The sequence below is a fragment of the Dasypus novemcinctus genome, chromosome 16 (assembly GCF_030445035.2).
Source record: "Dasypus novemcinctus isolate mDasNov1 chromosome 16, mDasNov1.1.hap2, whole genome shotgun sequence".
Classification (NCBI taxonomy): domain Eukaryota; kingdom Metazoa; phylum Chordata; class Mammalia; order Cingulata; family Dasypodidae; genus Dasypus; species Dasypus novemcinctus.
In genome coordinates this window covers 96,750,693-96,768,673 of record NC_080688.1, presented here as the reverse complement: position 1 = coordinate 96,768,673, position 17,981 = coordinate 96,750,693, and the positions used below count along the sequence as shown (strand labels likewise).

General features: G+C 57.1%; 1 protein-coding gene across 1 annotated transcript in view; it reads right to left on the bottom strand.

The window, feature by feature from the left end:
- KCNG2 (potassium voltage-gated channel modifier subfamily G member 2) overlaps nucleotides 1-11,066 on the bottom strand; it is a 32,979-nt gene extending 21,913 nt beyond the window's left edge. The window contains exon 1 of the mRNA XM_058277109.1: nucleotides 10,455-11,066. Coding sequence (XP_058133092.1) covers nucleotides 10,455-11,066 — 612 coding nt within the window. The remainder of the gene's footprint in view (nucleotides 1-10,454) is intronic.
- Between the last annotated feature and the right edge of the window lie 6,915 nt (nucleotides 11,067-17,981).

Below are 17,981 nucleotides of genomic sequence, written 5' to 3'. Positions count from 1 at the left end.
CGGTTTACTTCTCAAGGGGTTCTTCCTCCCTCAGGATCAGGAAAGCGCGACCCCCACACCCACACTTCTTCACGGGCGCCCTGCGCCCGTCCCCAAGCCCCTGCTGGCTTCGGTGACAGGGTCGGAAGGAAGGCTCTTCACCGGCCCCGGGTCTGCACTGGGCGCTCGGGAGGGCTGCACGGATGCATTTCTTACGAGGGCCTGACTGACCCGTGCAGACACCTCGTGGGTACTTAGTAAATTAATACATTTGGTGAAATAAACAATGCAAGCCCCTTGTTTGGAAATAGCTGATTTGCTGAATTCCAGTAGCTAACCTCCTCTTATTAAAAACATCCCTTCATGGGCACATCAGTACCAACCCCACAGAAATAAAAAGGAGTAAAAGAGGATACTTTGAACAACTGTTGTACACCAAGTTAGAAAACCTAGGTGAAATGGGCAAATTCCTTCTATACATAAACTACCTACACTGACTCAAGAAGAAATAGAAGAACTCAACAAGCCAATAACTAGAAAAGAAACTGAATCAGTAATCAAAAGCCTCCCCAAAAAGAAAAGCCCAAGATCAGATGGCTTCACTGGTGAATTACCCAAACATTCCAAGAAAAATTAACATCAGTCCTGCTTAAAGGCTTTAGAAAACCCGAAGAGGAGGGAACACGCCCCAATTCTTTTTATGAGGCCAACATCACCTTAATACCAAACCAGATAAAGAAACTACAGGAAAAGAAAATGAAAGACCAATATCCCTTATGAATATAGATGCAAAAATCCTCATCAAAATACTAGCAAACTGAATCCAACAGCACATTAAAAAAGTAATATGCCACAACCACCTGGGATTTATCCCAGGGATGCAAGGTGGTTCCACATCAGAAGATGAAATAATATAAAATACCACATTAGCAAAACAAAGGGGAAAAAACACATGATTATCTCAATTGATGCAGAAAAGGCATTTGACAAAATCCAGCTCACCTTCTTGATAAAAACACTAGAACACAAGGAATAGAAGGAAACTTCCTCAACATGACACAGGGCACATATATATATATCACAAAACCCAGAGCTAACATCCTACTCAGTGGTGAGAGACCAAGAGTTCTCCTTTTCAGATCAGGAGGAAACCAAGGACGCCCACTCTCACCACTGCGGCTCAAACACCGGGCTGGAATTCTTCTAGCCAGAGCAGTCAGGCAAGAAAAGGAAATACAAGGCATCCAAACTGGAAAAGAGAAAGTAAAACTTCCCCTGTTTGCACATGACACAGTCCTGAAAAATCCACAACAAAAGCTACAAGAGATAAACAAATTCGGAAAAGTGGCAGAATATAAGGTTAATGTGCAAAAAACAGTAGTACTTCTATATACTAATAATGAACAATCTACAGACTCAATGCAATCCTAATAAAAATTCCAACAGCTTTCTTTGCAGAAATGGAAAATCCAATTATCAAATTTATTTGGGATGGTAAGGGGTTCTGAAGAGCCAAAAATGTCTTGAAAAATAACAAAAAAAGGAGGACTCACACTTCCGATCTTAAAACTTATTACAAAACCACAGTAATAGAAACAGCACAAAGCTGGCCCAGGGACAGATGTGTAGACCAATGGAACTGAACCAAGAGTTGAGAAATCAGCCCTCACATCCACGGCCACCTGATCTTCAACAAAGGTGCCAAGTCCACTTGATGGGGAAAGACTACTCTCTTCAACAAATGGTGCTGGGAAAACTGGATTTCCATACACAGAAGAATGAACAGACCCCTACCTCATACCTTATACAAAAATCAACTCAAAATGGATCAAAACCCTAAATATTAAGAACCAGAACCATAAGACTCCTAGAAGAAACCATCAGGAAACATCTTCAGGACCTTCTGTTGGGCAACTGTTGCTTAGATTTTACACACAAAAACATAAGAACAAAAGGAAAAATAGATAAATGGGACCTCATAAAATTGAAAAAACTTTGTACGCCAAAGGACTTTATAAAAAATAAAATAAAAAGACAATTTAAGCAATGGAAGAAAATATTTGGAAACCTCATCTCCGATAAGGGTTTAATAGCCAGAATATATAAAGAAATCCTTCAACTGAACAACAAAAAGACAACCCAGTTGAAAAATGGACCAGAGTCTTGGACAGACAGGTCTCCAAAGAAGGCCTACAAATGGCCAAATCACACATGGAATGATGCTCAAGATCATTAGCCATTACAGAAATGCAAATCAAAACCACAACGAGATACCATTTCACACCCACTAGGACGGCTACTTAAGTTTGCCAGAGGCTGCTTACAAAAAAATAACAGAAGGAGTTGGCTCCTTTACTGGGGTAGGAGCCTCCAGGTCAAAGGCTGTGGAAATGTCCCAACAAGGCATCAGAGATGCTGTCACCAAAGGTCCACCATGAGGCAAGACGGCGGCTCTGGCCTCCCACCTTCTCCTGGAGCTCAGCTCCTGTCCCTGCGCTGCGTCCCCTGAGCCCCTCGGGGCTTCTCTTTCTGCAGCCGGCAGGGTCAATACGGCAGGGCGCTCTCCTCTGTGTGTGTCTCGTCTTCCTCTTTGTGTTCTCAGTTTACATAAGACCCAGCAAGAGGACGGAGACCTGCCCTGGGTCACGCCTCACTGACATAGTCCCATAAAAAGCCCTAAAGCAACTAGTCAAGTGACCCAATCAAAGGCCCCTTAACTGAATTTAATAGCCAAAGGGCCCCACACCCCCGGATGGATTAATTCAAGAACAATCTTTTCTGAGATTCACAAGATTCAAGGGGAGCAGATGCGGCTCAGGCAGCTGAACGCCTGCTTTCCACAAGGGAGGTCCAGGGTTCGGTTCCTGGTGCCTCCTAAAAACAAACAAAACAAGCAAGCAAACAAATAAAAAAACCAACTCAGGGGGGCCGATGTGGCTCAGCTTCCCACCAACGAGGTCTGGGGTTCAATCCCCAGCCCTAATCCCTAAAAAAAAATTCAAACTGTCACAGCTACTGTTAAAAAAATGGAAAAATACAAGTGTTGGGGAAGATCTGGAGAAGCAGGCGCTCCCGTCAGGGCTGGTGGGAGCGTGGAAGGCTGCGGCCGCTGTGGAGGACAGCGTGGTGGGCTCAGAAAGTTAAGCACAGAACTACAATATGGCCCGGCAATCCCACCCCAAAGAGCTGAAAGCAGGGGCTTGAACAGGTGTCCGCACACTGATGCCGACAGCAGCAGCATTCACAGTCACCAAAGGATGGAAGCAAACCGAGCACTCATTCACCAGCAAATGGATGAACCAAACGTGGCTGTATTCACACGATGCGATACTCCTCGGCCATAACGTAGTCCTGACGCGTGTGCCGCCGCGGGTGAGCCCCGAGGAGGCCAGGCTCAAGGGCACGTTCTGTGCACCATCACTGACAAGCAGCTCCTGTCGGAACCTTGACTACAGGCTGCCGGGGGTGCGGGGGGGGAGGGAAAGGGAGGCTGAGGCTTAGAATGTAGAGGGTTCCTGGAGGAGCGATGGAAATGCTTTCCTAACGGGCGGTGGTGCTGGGAGCACAGCTCTGTGCATGTAATTCACAGCCCTGAAATATACATTTGAATGTTGTTAAAGGGGGAAATTTTAGGTTGTATATATATTACTAGAATAAAAATTTTAAAACAACAAAATAAGACTCTACGACCTAAACAGGAAACCCTCATATAAACCAGAGATGTCTGGTAACACAACTATGAAAATGTTCTTTTATCAGTTTTCACAAACTTTAAACAAAATACCACAGTAATGCAAAATGTAAGTAACAGGGCTTTTTCATGCCTGGTTTTTCTGTAAACCTTCAACTTCTCTAACAAAACAACCAACCGAACAGAAGCCGCCCTCCCTGTTCCTCTCGGGTTTCAGGTTCACCGTCTGGATTACACCTTCCTGGTCCCCACCCCCCTGGGGCCTGCTCATGTGCCTGGACCCCTGCGTCCCCGCGGGGACGCCCTGAGACCTGTCCCCGTCCCCGTGCACTCCAGGAAGCACCGGTCTCCCAGCGGCCCCTTTGCCAGCAGGGCCGGGAGATTCCCGGGGGCGCTCTGGGGGCTGAGAGTGGCCCCCTCCCAAGCTGACAGGCTGGGGTCCGCGCCCCCAAATTCCTTCTCTGGGATGGGCCAGGGGAAGAGCCTCCAGCCTGGGGCCGGGTGGGGTGGGGGCTCCTGCCGCCGCCTGCTGCACCCCCGCACCGCTCACGCCCTTCTCGGCGCCCCCCAGCCCGCGTCCACTCCTCTGTCCACGCAGCAGGGGGCTAAGCTCCCGAGGTGGCCCGGGCCTCTGGGGGTGCTGCTGCGAGTCGGGGGGCAGGGCGGGGGACGGGCCTCCCTGGAAGGTCTGGAAGCCGGGGCGGGGCCTCCGGCACAGGTGCTCCGGCCGGCCGCCCCCCACTCCCAGACTCCGCGTCAGGGACTCGGGGACTCGGGGTGCGGTCCTGGGACGTGCGCTGCAGGGGGGCTGCCCCTCCCTGGGGCAGAGGCAGGGGGCTGGGGGAGCGCAAACCTGCTCCCTGGTGGCCCTGGTGGAGGCTGCAGGCGACAGCGAGTTGGCCGCGCTGAGCGGTCCCTGCTGACCCCCGCCCCCCGCAGGCCCAGCACGGCCGCTCCTGGGTGAGACTCGCGCCTGTCCACCTGCCTCTGATGTCGAGCTCTTCCGGCGACTCCAGTGCAGCCTGGGGGAGGGGCGACGATGTGCCGCCAGGACCGGGGACCCCTGGAGGACACCCCAGCACAAACCCCGTGGCACGTGGCTTCTCCAAGTCTGGACCCGGCTGTGGTCAGCCTCCGAGCAGAGCGCTGGGAGAGCAATGAGCAGCCATGCTCACCTGCACACGGCAGAGGGCATGTGTTGCTGTACAGAGGAGGACGCGGGGATGGCCTCCCGGCCCAGGCCAGGGGCTCCCGGCCACTTGGCTGCCCAGCACGAGCTCTCAGGTGTTTGCAGCTGCAGCACCTGGCGGCCCCCCTCGGGCAGGGGAAGGGGCGGGCGCACACCACCCACCTGCGGGGACAGGGAGTGTCCCAGGCTGCGAGGCAGTGCTGTGAGCTCCCTGCCCGCCCCACGCCTGGCTCCCCCCAGGGCCCACAGAAGCGGCCACGTGGCAGCCTCGGGCCAGCTGGCCAGGGGCGGGCATCCGGGCCGTGTCCTCGCCTGCCAAGTGCTGGGAGACCCCGGCGTTGACCGGCTCTCTAACTTTGGGTGACACTGGATTCCAACACCTGCCGATGCTATTCCCAGAGGCGCACTTCCAAAGAAAGCTGCCACAGCTGCTGCCGCGCCTGCCCTCTGCTCCCCCTCCCAGCGCCGCCCCAGGGGCCTCCTAGGGCATCGTCTAGGGCGTTTCGGGTGTCCGTGCTGCTCCCGGTAAAACAAGCCCCAGCCACTTCCTTCTCCCATGACCCAAGCACTGCCCAAAGCACTCGGGTGAATTATTCCATTAACCCTATAGTTACTGGATTTAACACTTGCAGGTGCAGACACTGCTCCGCTCAGAGCCTGGACGCTGCCGGCCCCCAGCGTCCATCTCCAGGACACCGCAGACTGGGCGACTGCGGGAAGAGCTAGGCCTCCCACGTGCAGCGAGCACAAGCACGGCACCTGCACGCAGCTCCTGCTTTCTCCAGGGAACTCTACAAAAAACGCAGGCGAAACGCGGGGCTCGGTGCTCACCGCCGGCTGGTGAATTAACCACCCACCAGCCCTGGCTCCAGCAGGGGCTTCCGCGCAAACCGCCGCGGTCTCTCGGGGGGTGCACAGCCCGCCTGACGGGGCTGCTGGGCTGCTGGGGCGGGCGGGGGGCGGCTGCGATCGCAGGGAGGGCCCGGCCCCTTTGTCAGGGGGTGCACCCCCGAGCGCCTGCCTGATGGCGGGGGGCAGGCCCAGGGCGGGGCAGACCCCACGGGGCCCACAAGGGCGGCTTCCGACGTGGGAGCCGCGTCAGGGATCTCGGGAGGCGCTGGCGGGCCTGGGCTGCGCGGTGGCCGTGCTGTTGTCCCTGCGTCACCTCCGCTGGCCCGAGCAGCGGCGCACGCTGTGGGTGCCCGGGCCACGGGAGGGGCGGCTGCGGGGGGGCTCGCCGGCGCCGGCTGTCGGACCGGGGCACCTTCCCTCCTTTCCCATAAGATGTGGCCAAAGCTTGGCTGGGGGTGAGACCCCACCGAGTGCCCACGCAGCGGTGATGGTGAGCAGGGGCGGGAGGCACGAGAGCGAGGCCACGGCGGGTGGAAGGCTGCGGCCTCTGCCCTCTCGCGCCTCTGTCCTGGGGCACGGCCGCGAAGGCGATGCCCTGGCCCCAGGTGGGGTTGCTGTGGAGTACCACTCCTGGGCCAGGATGAGCGCTGGGCTGCGGCGGGGGAGGCACCAGGCTCTGGGGCTCTGCTGCAGCTGCTGGACTCCAGCAGCCCCTGTGAGCCCTGAGGGCCAGGAAGGAGGAGGCCGCTCCGCCGCTCTTCCGGCCCCTGCCGGCGCCCACGGCTCTGTGTCCCGGCCTGCCCAGCTCCCCTGGGCCGACCGCGACCTGCCTGCCACGTGATCTCATACCGGGTGCATGCAGGCGGCCACCTGTGAGCGAGGCCAGACGGGGCAGGCGCGCGTCACTTGTGGCCAGAGAGCCAACCCGAGAAGCCGGAGCCGGCCTTGAGCTGCCGCCCGAGCTGGCCTGAAGGGGACGCCCTCCACGAGCGCCTCGGACACGCATCTCAGCAGGAAATGGGCAGAATTCGCCGTGGGCCCAGGTGCCAGGCAGCTCTGCCACCTGCTCTGGGCGCCAACGCGGAAACCTCGGGAATTCAACAGCTGGTGTCCAAGACACGGAATCCACGGCCACACCGGCCGTGACGGAGCTGTGTGCGTTTGCGAGGAGAGGCCCAGCGGAGGCAGCCAAAGGCCGGCCTAGGTCAGGGGACGTGGGGGCCCTGGGAAGGCAAACCTCCCGCACGGGGCTGGAGCAGGGGCCGTCCAGGCCCGCCGCGGAGGCAGCCAAAGGCCGGCCTAGGTCAGGGGACGTGGGGGCCCTGGGAAGGCAAACCTCCCGCACGGGGCTGGAGCAGGGGCCGTCCAGGCCCGCCGCTCGGGAGCCGTGCCCGGCATTGCAGAGCAGCCGCCACGTCCGACCAGCTGCTGGCGGCGGGAAGCGTCGTCCTGCCGGCCGCAGAGGGGTCCGGTCTCGCACAAGCCGAGCGCCGGCTCCGGCCACCAACGCCTCGGGAGAAACGCAGGCCTGGTCTCCAGACCCCAGGCCGGCTCAGCGGGCCGGGGTCCTCGGGGTCTCCACTCGGGTTGGCACACGCATGGCACCCAGCCCCGGGCGAGGCGGGGAGGGGCAGGGGAGGTGGGCTTCCCTCGACGCAGCTGGGAAGGCTGCGGCTGCGGCAGCAGCGCGAGGGCGTCGGTCCCCGCTGTGCTCTGCTCTCGGGCGCTGGGGGACCCCGCGCCCCTGTGTCAACGTGGGCAGTGAAGTCTGTGGCCTGGCGTGGAGCAGCCCACCTGCCCTGGGAGAGCCCGGGGGTCCTCTGAGAACAGGGGTGATGCCTCCCGCGGGGCCCCCCAAGCCCGCGCCCCAGAGCCTGTGAGGTGACCCTTTGGGAGGGGTCTCTGCACAGCTCTTCATCGTGGCGGCGGGGGCCCGAGGCCCAGCAAGTGGGCTGGACAGACAGACGAGCCGCCGTGCTGAGGACGCCCCGTGCCCTCTCCTCAGCGCCCGAGGCGGCGGATCAACAGCCCTGACCCGCGACCCACCCACGCCCCGGGCCCCTGGCGCTGCCGCGCAGTGAAATCCAGACGGTGCTGGGCGCACCTGCAGGGTGCACTCCTGAAAGAGGACCTGAGGCAGGTAGTACCACAACGAGGGAAGGCGGCAGGTCCCAGCCAAGGCCAAGGCCACCCCTGCCTGGGAACCCCGAGGGGAGGCAGCTCTGGAAAACAGCTGACCCTGCGAAAGCCACCAGACCCTGGTCACGAGGTCTGGTGTGAAACTCCGGGGCCCCAGGGAAGCCCGAGACAGCTCCCGATGGAAGGCCCCTGCCTCGGTCCCGAGAGCCGGCAGGGGCAGGCCGAGTGGCCGGTGGGTCAGCCGGCAGGAGGGCAGACGGCCGGCTCCTCGGGGGCAGGGAGGGCAGCAGGCCCCACCGTCTCGGCGTCCACTTCCCTCTCTCCTTTCTCTGTAAATGTGCGTACCTGCTGTACTGACCAGGCCACCTTGGAATTCTTTCTCATGGTACAGCCGAGAACGGAGACACAGCCCCAAGCAACAGACCTGCGTGCACCGGCACACGCGTTCCCATCGGACAAGTGTCCCCAAACTGTTCCAGGAACACCGAGCACCTCTTCGCCCTCACTCAGGGTATAAAACCGTCAGCTGAGCCACACCAGGGAGAAGCAGGTATGAGTTATCCACGCTCAGTCACCTTTGTCAAGCTGAGCGACGTGAAAAGGAACCTCGTTAGGGCAATCTGCACTTAACAATAAGCAAAGGTAAGCATCTTTCACAGGAACCTCAGTGTTCAGCTCCCGCCCAGCGCCCCAGGGCTATAAAGCAATTTACCTTCGTAGTCCTCGGCTGGACATTCAGACGCTTCCGCGTTTCTGTTGTAATTAACGCTCCTGCGCCTGTGCATCCGTCTCCCGTGCTCTGACCTGTGCCCTGGGATCCATTTCTCAGCAGGAGGGTGGTCCTTCTACGGCCTTGACCCACATTGCCAAGTAGCTTTCCAAAGAGACCGTGTTAATTTGCACTGCTAGTATTTCCACCACGGCCTCACCAAAATTAAGGGTTATTATTTTCTCATTGTCTTGGGAAACGAGGGCAAGGCGCACGGACGGATGCATCTAAACGGTGGGCCAAATGAAGGCAGTGGAGGCACCGACAGGGCTGTGAGATTCAGGGAAAGGGCCGGTGCTGCCTCTGCGTCCCAGCACAGCCTGACTTCTCTTCCCTAATTCCTATATAAATGGACTTTTTTCTCCTGCATATTGCATGAAATTGTTGACCTTTAGAAAATCCAAATATGTAAAGAATCTCTTCAGAAGCAGAATCAGAAACACATTTAGTAGAGACAACTGGACACGACACATTTAGGAGAGACAACTGGACAACTGGACAACTGGACATGACTGGACCCAAACAATGACCCAACCATGCCTCCGTTTACATTTAAATGTAGACTGCAGGGGGTTGCTCTCCTGGCCAAGACGGCTTCAAGGGCTCCTGGGGGCGGGGCCCTTCCCACCCCTCGCCCCCTGTGTCTTGATAAAGCGTAGGCCACTGGGACAGCTTGACCCTCCAGGGGCAGCTGAGCCACCTCCAGGAGCGCACGAGGGCAGCTCAGGCCCCCCAGGAGGGCAGCTCAGGCCTCCCCCAAAAGGGCAGCTCACTCCCCAAGGCAGCTCAGGGACCCCCAGGAGAGGAGCTCATCCCCCCAGCGGCAGCTCAGGACCCCCAGAAGGGCAGCTAATCCCCCCCAAGGGCAGCTCGGGGCCCCCCAGAAGGGCAGCTCACTCCCTAAGAGCAGCTCAGGGACCCCATGGGAGAGTAGTACAGCACCCCCAAGGGCAGCTCAGGGCCCTGCCAGGGGGGCAGCTCACCGCCCCCCCTCCCCAGGGCAGCTCAGGCCCAAGACCCCCCCCCGCCATCTGGAAGGCTCTGGGTGCCTGGAGCCTGCTCTGCCCGGCAGGTGCTCAAGGCAGGGGTCCCCGCCTCACCGGGGCTGGTCGCCTTCCGGGTGCTTCACCTGAGAAGGGGCACAACCTCTTCAGGGGGACACCCAGCCTCGGGGCTGAAACACAGAACTCCTGAGCACCGCCTCTCGCGCCTGACCCGCCCTGAACCCTGTGCACAAACCACGACCACCTCTCCTTCCTGCTTCCAGGCCCCTTCCTGGTAACGCCCCAAGACCCAGCAACTCTGCTCCCACCCTAGATGCACACCGGAGCAGGGGGAGACGCGATCAGAGGGGCAAGAACTGCAGAGCCTGGGGGTCCCGGCACCCACGCCCCACTCGCCACCCCTGGAGAAGGCGGAGGCCACGTTCGTCCTGTCGGTCTGGGGGTCCCACTCTGGGGTTAAAGCCCCGCCTCTGGCCTGACGCTGCCCACTTCACCCCTAGCCGTCCAGGGCCGGCCGGGCGCCTTCGGCAGGTTCACAGGGCCAGGGCCTGCCCGCCTCGCGCCTCCGGGGACACCGCGGTGGAGAAGCCTCGGCCGTCTGGGCGCACGGCGGCTCCTGGGCCCCGGGCCTCGCCGCGGGCCACTGACCCGCCCTGGCCGAGCCCCGCCGCCGCCGCCACGTTCAAGCCCTGCTGCGGGATGCGGCGGCGGTGCGCTCCCCGGCCCCCCGCCTCGGCCCCCCGGTCCTCCGCCTAGATCTCCGGGCCCTCGGCCCCCCACCGCGCTCCCCGGGCCCCCGCCTCGGCCCCCGCCCGGCCCGGCCGCGCTCACCCGCTCCTCCTCGGCGCGGACGTCGGGCATGGTGCTCAGGCAGAGGCTGACCGCCGTGATGGCCACGAAGGAGACGGAGACGCCGGCGAAGAGCTTGCCCGCCAGCCCGGAGCGCGGGTTCTCCAGCACGTCGCGGAGGCGCCGGCGCGCGCGGGGCGGGCGCGGCGCGGGCAGCTCGGGGGCGCCCGGCTCGGGCCCCGCGCGCGCCGCGGCCGCCTCCTCCGCGCGCCGCTGCAGGCGCCGGCGGCAGCAGGCCTCGAGGCGCGCCTCGTCGATGCCCCAGTAGGCCAGCTCGTCGCGGAAGGCCAGCGCGCACGGGCCGCGCAGCAGCCGCAGCTTGCCGGCGCGCAGCAGGGCGGCCAGCGCGCGGAAGGCGCACGGGTTGCGGTCGAAGAAGAACTCGTCGCGGCTCGCGTCGTAGTCGTCGCACACGCGCAGCAGCTCGTCGCGGCCGCGGCAGTTCCGGAGGCGCTCGAGGCGCGCGAGCGGACAGCGCGCCAGCGCGGCCCAGGCCAGGCGCACGCGGCAGCCGCCCACGTTGATGGTGACGAGCCGCGCGCCGCCGCGGGGGCCCGGGCCGGGGGCGTCCGCGGGCCCGGGGAGCAGCGCCATGGCCCCGCGCGCCCTGCGCGCTCCGCGGTCCTGCCGGCGGCGGCCAGGAGACGTCCGAGGAGCGGGCCTGCGGAGGAAGGGGCGCGTTCCGCGTGAGCACAGGGTTTGGGGAATGGAGACCCCACGAGGGCGTCCTCGCCCCTTGCCGGCCACCCCTCGCCTGCCCCCCTGCCTGTGCCCCTTTACCTGCCCCCGCCCTGCCTGCCCACCTTGCCTGTCCCCCGCCTGCCCCCCCACCTTGCCTGTCCCCACCCCCGCTGCCCCCCTGCCTGTGCCCCTTTACCTGCCCCCGCCCTGCCTGCCCACCTTGCCTGTCCCCCGCCTGCCCCCCACCTTGCCTGTCCCCACCCCCGCTGCCCCCCTGCCTGTGCCCCTTTACCTGCCCCCACCCTGCCTGCCCACCTTGCCTGTCCCCCGCCTGCCCCCCCACCATGCCTGACCCCCCACTGCCCCCCCCGCCTGCCCCCCTGCCTATTCCCCGTTACCTGCCCCCACCCTGCCTGCCCACCTTGCTGCCCCCCCGCCTGCCCCCCCACCTTGCCTGTCCCCACCCCCTTGTCTACTACCCTGCTGCCCCCTACCTGCCCCCTTCGCTTGTGCCCCTTTACCTGCCCCCATCCTGCCTGCCCCCCAACCATGCCTGTCCCCCCCCACTGCACCCCCCCCGCCTGCCCCCCTGCCTATGCCCCTTTACCTGCCCCCATCCTGCCAGCCCACCTTGCCTGCCCCCTCACCTTGCCTGTCCCCACCTGCTTGCCGCCCCCCCCCCGCACTGCCCCTCCCCGACTGCCCCCCTGCCTATGCCCCTTTACCTGCCCCCATCCTGCCAGCCCACCTTGCCTGCCCCCTCACCTTGCCTGTCCCCACCTGCTTGCCGCCCCCCCCCCCGCACTGCCCCTCCCCGACTGCCCCCCTGCCTGTGCCCCTTTACCTGCCCCCACCCGGCCTGCCAACCTTGCCTGCCCCCACCTTGCCTGTCCCCCCTTGCCTCACCCCCAGTGCCTCACCCCCACCTTCTGTCCACCTTTTCCTCAACCCCGCCTCCCCGCACTACCCCCATCTCCCCCCCCCCCCGTTGCCGCTGCATTGAGGTTTTCTTGCATATCTGACATCACCCAATCCCAGACTCTCCCTCTAGTCTAGTATCAGACACATCAAGGTTCCCAGCAGAGTCCCTGCAGGAGCCACCAGGCCCTAATTTGTGAAATGGCCACATCGGGGGTGGAGCAAGGGATGGAAGGGAACTTGGACGGCTAGAGAGGGGCCCACCCTGGGGGTGCTGCCTCAGGGGTCTGTGGTGGACGCTCTGAGCTAGCGCTATGCATTTGCACGTAAAAAACCACATCACCTATCTGCTCTTCCACAAATAAAAGCCAAGGGAGCAAAGGGTGTTATAAAATAAGAGAAACAGCAAAAGCAGTGTGGACATTGTTGAGCATTCAACCAACCTTAAAAAAAAAAATCAGAGTAAATGAGAAAACCTGAAAATTAGACATTACATGGTTTTAAGAATTTTTGAAAAGATATGATAATGGTATTAAGGAAATGTGAAAAAATGCAGAGGGGGTATTTCTTAGAGGTACAAAGTGTTATATTTACAGATGAAATGATATGTCTGGGATCTTAATTACACAAATTGGGAGCTGAGGTGCAGATGACAGTCTTGGTGTGACAATTATTGGAGCAGCATGATGGTATTCTCTCTATTTTGTGCCTTTATAAACATTTCCATAATTTAAAAACTTTAGTTTTGCTTTTGGAAAGCTTCCAGATAATTTTGCTGCACTTCTGGGGTTGAGAAATAGAAAACTCGCAGTACTTGGGCCTCACCCTGCCGTGATCACCCTAAATCAGAGGTTATTTTGGTGCCCGTGGAAATCCTTCAGGAGGTCCGTGAACCTTGTAAAATTACATGCAAACTTTGGTGTGTACGTACATTTTTCTGATAAAAGGTCCATAGGCTTTATCAGGTTCTCAGAGCAAACTGTGACCTTTGAAAGTTAAAGACCGCTGCTCTAAACACTTACAGGAGGAAAAGACTTTGGAGCACGTGGACTGCTAGCCCAGATCCCATTCAAAACATGCTGAATATGTGTTACTTTGCTTGGTTTAGCTTGGGGATATCCAGGGGGTGTTGTTGAAAAGGTTTAAAGGAAAATGTTTTAGTTGTTGCTGCCTGAGGCAATGCATAACCACTAGGGCAAACGGTGGACTACCCCAAAAGCTTGAGGGAAGGCTGGCGAATGAGATTCGGTGAACAAGAGCTCAGAAAAGCTCGGCATGGTCTTGGGCATCTAGAAAGCCATGCACGTGCGTGATCAGGAAAGACTGAGACGGCCCTGAGTGCTCACCCCTGGCTGACACTCAGGCTGCGCAAGGAGGAGGTGAAGGCCGAGGCAGAGTTAGAACTGCCTGGCTAAGTTTTGAAGGTGGAATCCAACACACACAGAGTCCATCTGCAAAAACCGCTTTTTGTTTTGCTTCCAGGACTTTAAGGGTCTCTGTCCTTGACAAGCTGAGCACTAAGCTAAAGGAAGAGAGACTTTGGTGGCAACATAATATAAAGAATACAGACTTTACAGATTAGTTCAGGAAAGCTACTAAACAACAACCGCACCAAGCAGAACAGTGAACCCTGGGAACAGGAGAATATCTGACTCCCAGGGCTACCACATTAACTATAAAAATGTCCAATTTCCAACAACAACAAAATGGGAATATGAAGAACAAAAAAAGTGTAGCTTATACTTAGGGAAAAAAGCAATCAATACAAACTGTCCCCAAGGAAGCTCAGACATTGGCTTACTAGACAAAGACTTTAAATCAGCCATTTAAAAGATGTTCAAAGAGTTAAAGGAAACCACAAGACTAATGCATCACCAAAACCAGAAAATCAGTAAAGAGAAAGAAATGGTGAAAAGAAAATAATAGAAATTCTGGAGTTGAAAAGTACAATTATGGAAATGAAAAATTCACTCGAGGGGCTCAACAGCAGATATGAGCAAGGGGAAGGAAGAGCTGAAGTTAAACTGAAGTTAGGATGCTTTTCCAGGCTGAGGAAGAGAAAGAAAATTAAAGAAGGATGAGCACAGCCCCAGAGATCTCCTGAGCTGCTTCCTCAAGGCAAGGACGTTGAGGATTCATGGCTCTCAGAGTTCCTGCTTGCCAGTCCCCGGGGGCTGGCCCGTTGAACTTTCCTACGAGGCAGTGAGACCTCTGAACGCACCGCAGGGAACAAACAAGCGCTGTGGCGGTTTGTCAAGGAAGTGCGCAGATGCAAGCCCTCTACACCTAGGCATCGTGGGAGGGGCCCCGGAGACCACCTCCCGTCTCTGCAAGCAGCAGAAGGCAGAGAGAGAAGACGTCAGAACCATCCGCAGCTTTGGGAGAAGTTCATGCATCGTCCCAACCCCTGATTTTCTGTGGCTGCCCCAGTTAGTGTGTGTCAACTTCAAAGTGAAGCTGGAAGCACAAAGGCTACCAAGACCCTCTGGATCGTTTCCTTATTAATCAGCTTCTGACCAAACTCTGGTGGGTCTGGGTGCGTTTGACTCTGTGAAAGTATAGTATAGTCTCTTCCATGCTGCTGCTAAAATCAAAGTTGAAGCCAGCAGATTGTACTTGAAATACAAACCTCAAGTTCCATCACAAAGGATGGAAAATTAACCGGAGTTCTTATGTAACAAGCAGCGTGGCTGGAAAGCAATCGTTGGCCGCCCAGTTTTGACTTCTCCACTTCTCTAACCCCCTCAGGACTCCTGTACTAAATTGGTAGAACAGGTTGACTTCTTTTGTAACCAAGTCAAACTGTGCTCCAAATTCTTTGTAGAATTTGATAATCACTAAGATAACCAGATAATCAGCTACAACTTGGAAATTTTGCTGTAATGTTTTTTTCCCCTCCCAGAATATACATTTAAAAATATAAACATAAATGATAGATCATTTAAAAAATGTTTATAAATCAACTTTATGTTGACTGAAGAGATTTCAGAGTGGCTTCTGGAACATAACAGATATTTAAGTGCTGTTGATTATAGATAAATGGGCAAACAGAGTTTTCAGAAAAGGAAAACGAACAGCTTTTAAACATATAAAGATGCCCAGCTTCATTCATAATAGCAAAATTAAATATTTTAAATTACTATAAAGTACCACATTGGCATGGATAAAAAAGTTTGATGACACACTCTAGTATCAAATGTGGGGTCTGTTAGACTCATTCACTGATGATACAAGGTAAATTTGTACAACCATAATGGGGGCAATTTGGCAATATTTCTCAATTTTAAATGCACATATCCTTTGATCCACTCAGCTCTTCTGGGGATTTGTCCCATATAGTCATACTTGTGCAAAATGATGTATATATAAGGATGGTGTTAGCAAAATATTGCAAACAGCACGTTCATTAATAGAGTGATTAAATGTGATACAGCTCTGTAATGGAATATGATGAAGCTGTTAAAATGAATGCTCTCCTACATAGTGAAAAAAGTAAAATATCATTTTCCATGCATAGCTCTTTCTTCTCAAGAATTTAAGATTTTAAAGAAAGACACTAAAGAATCTACTTTAAATGAAGAGCTTTTACTTACTTTTTAAAGAAAGTAAGAGAAAGCCTCAGGGCCAAAAACAAAGATGGAATCTAAACACAGAGAGCTAAGTGTGATCTCACCAGGCGGCTGCTTGTGCGTCTGGGGGGCGTGCAGCTGAGCTGAGCATCCCGAGCGGACGCTGTGGCCTTGCAGGGAAGGAAGGTGAGTCCTCGGGGACAGGTGTGAGGTACAGGGCTAGACGTGATCCTACATAAAGCAGGGCTACACCCTCAGTGGAAGGTAGTGTAGAGAAACCTGTCCACTAGTGTAGGAAGCTTGTAAGGTTTCTCTGCTGGGTCCATATCGTAAACAAGAACACATGTCTAAAAGCCTGGCTGCACAAGTTCGACGTTGGAATTTTGGTCTGTGAAACGCAAAGCTAAGAAAATACCCCCATAAAAGGTAGGTTTGTGATATCCCTGGGGAGCCTGCTAGAACCGAATGTGCAGTCAGTCTAGAGCAGAGGTTCTCGCCTGGGGCCATTCCGCCTCCAGGGGACGCGTGGCAAAACCTGGAGACGTTTCTGACTGTCTTGATGGGAGGGGTGCACCTGGGGGGGGGGGGGGCAATGCTTCCTAGCACCCAGCAGTGCACAGGGAAGCCCACAAAGTGCTCTCAGGTACAAAGGGCAGTGCTGCGGCTGGCCTAGGAGACAGGCCTGAGTCACGCTCCGGCCTCCCCACGGAAGCAGCCTCAGCTGAGATGAACCTACAAGCAGTTAGGAAGCACGGAGGAAACAGGCACCATGAGCAAACGCCAGCAGATCAGTGATAGCGCTGCTAACCTCCGGGAGCTTTTTAGGTAATAGGATTATGAAAATAACTAAAGAGATCAAAGAAGGAACGGATAAAATGAGAAAAAAGCAATATATTATCAAAACGCCAGGCAGATCTGAATAAGAATAAAACTTCCAGGGATGAAAAAATATAGTCAATAGGTGAAATAAAAAGTAGAAAAAGCTGAAGATCAAGTTGAGGAATTCTCTCCCAGGTCAACAGGAGGTTAATATCACGGAAAAATCCATACATGTGGAAAATAATGTACAGAAAAAAAGGATGAAGTGTCAATATTTGTTTATTAGGAATCCCAAAAGGGAAGGAAAAAATAAACTAAGGAAAGGAAATATTTAAGGATTTGGAATTTACCGTGTGAAAAGAAAGATGAAAGACCTCCGGCTCACAAGGCCCCTGGAGCGCCGGCGAGGATCGGGAAAGATCCACCCCCGGGATTACGGAGAAACCGGCGCGCCTGAGGCACGAGGCGACGCGCGCAGGGCCCGGCGGGCTGAGGGAAGGACCGGCGAGCGGTCCCGGGGCCCTCTGCTCGGGCAGCCTCCTCGGCCTGACTGACCGGCTCGGCCGCGAGGCTCTGCGGCCAGCTCCTCTGCAGGGCAAACCCCGCGGGGGTCCCGCCTCCTGGGAGCACCCGCCGGGTCCCTGGCTCCGAGCGCGCGCGTCCGCGGGGGTCCCGGAAGTTGTGGGTGCCCTGCGCGCTCTGGGCGGCAGCCGGGTCGGGGAGGGAGAAGGAGCGACCCCGGGGGCCGCGGGCAGCGCGGAGGGGAGGGTGCGTGTGCGCGTGGGTGCGTTCATGCGCGTGTGTATGCGTATGTGCGCGTGTGCGCATATATGCGTGCGCGTGTATGCCCGCGTGACTACGCACGTGTGTGTATGTGCACATGTGCGTTTGCTTGTGAGTGTGCGTGTGTGCACGTGCTGGTGTGCGTATGTATGCACGCGTGTGCATATGCGCGTGCTGGTGTGCAAGCATGTGTGTATGCACATGTGTGTACGTGTGTGCACGCTGCCTCAATGTGGGGGTGAAAGGGAGAGGAAATGATAAGGAGAAAGCACATGTGGGATTTGCCCTGCTTCTGGGAAGAGTATTCTGGAACTGAAGTTTGCCATTTTGTAGTTAGGCTCAAAAACATTAACTGGAAAGGACTAAAGCCTCTTTAGGAGACCCTGAGGTTCTGAATTGCACCCAAAGAATGGAAGTAACTTTTTCTAGGAGAAATGTCTTTGCATGAGAAGACTCTGAGCTTCCTTGTCAGGGAAGCTGCCCCTCACCACCGGGGCAGACGCAGCCAGCTGCCCGCAGACCTCGGCTCCCAAGACGGGCTTTGGGTGGACGCGAATGACCGTCTGCACGGCTGGATGAACCTGCCTCGGGCGGCGTCCTGCCTCAGCACAGGCCCAGCCCAGGGCAGCGCGCAGCCCCTTCTGAGGGCCGCTGGGGGGCTGCCCTGCACCCGTGGGGCGACTCGGGGGGCCTGGCGCCGCCTGCCCTTCCCTGCCCACCTGCCACCCCCCCGTCCCGC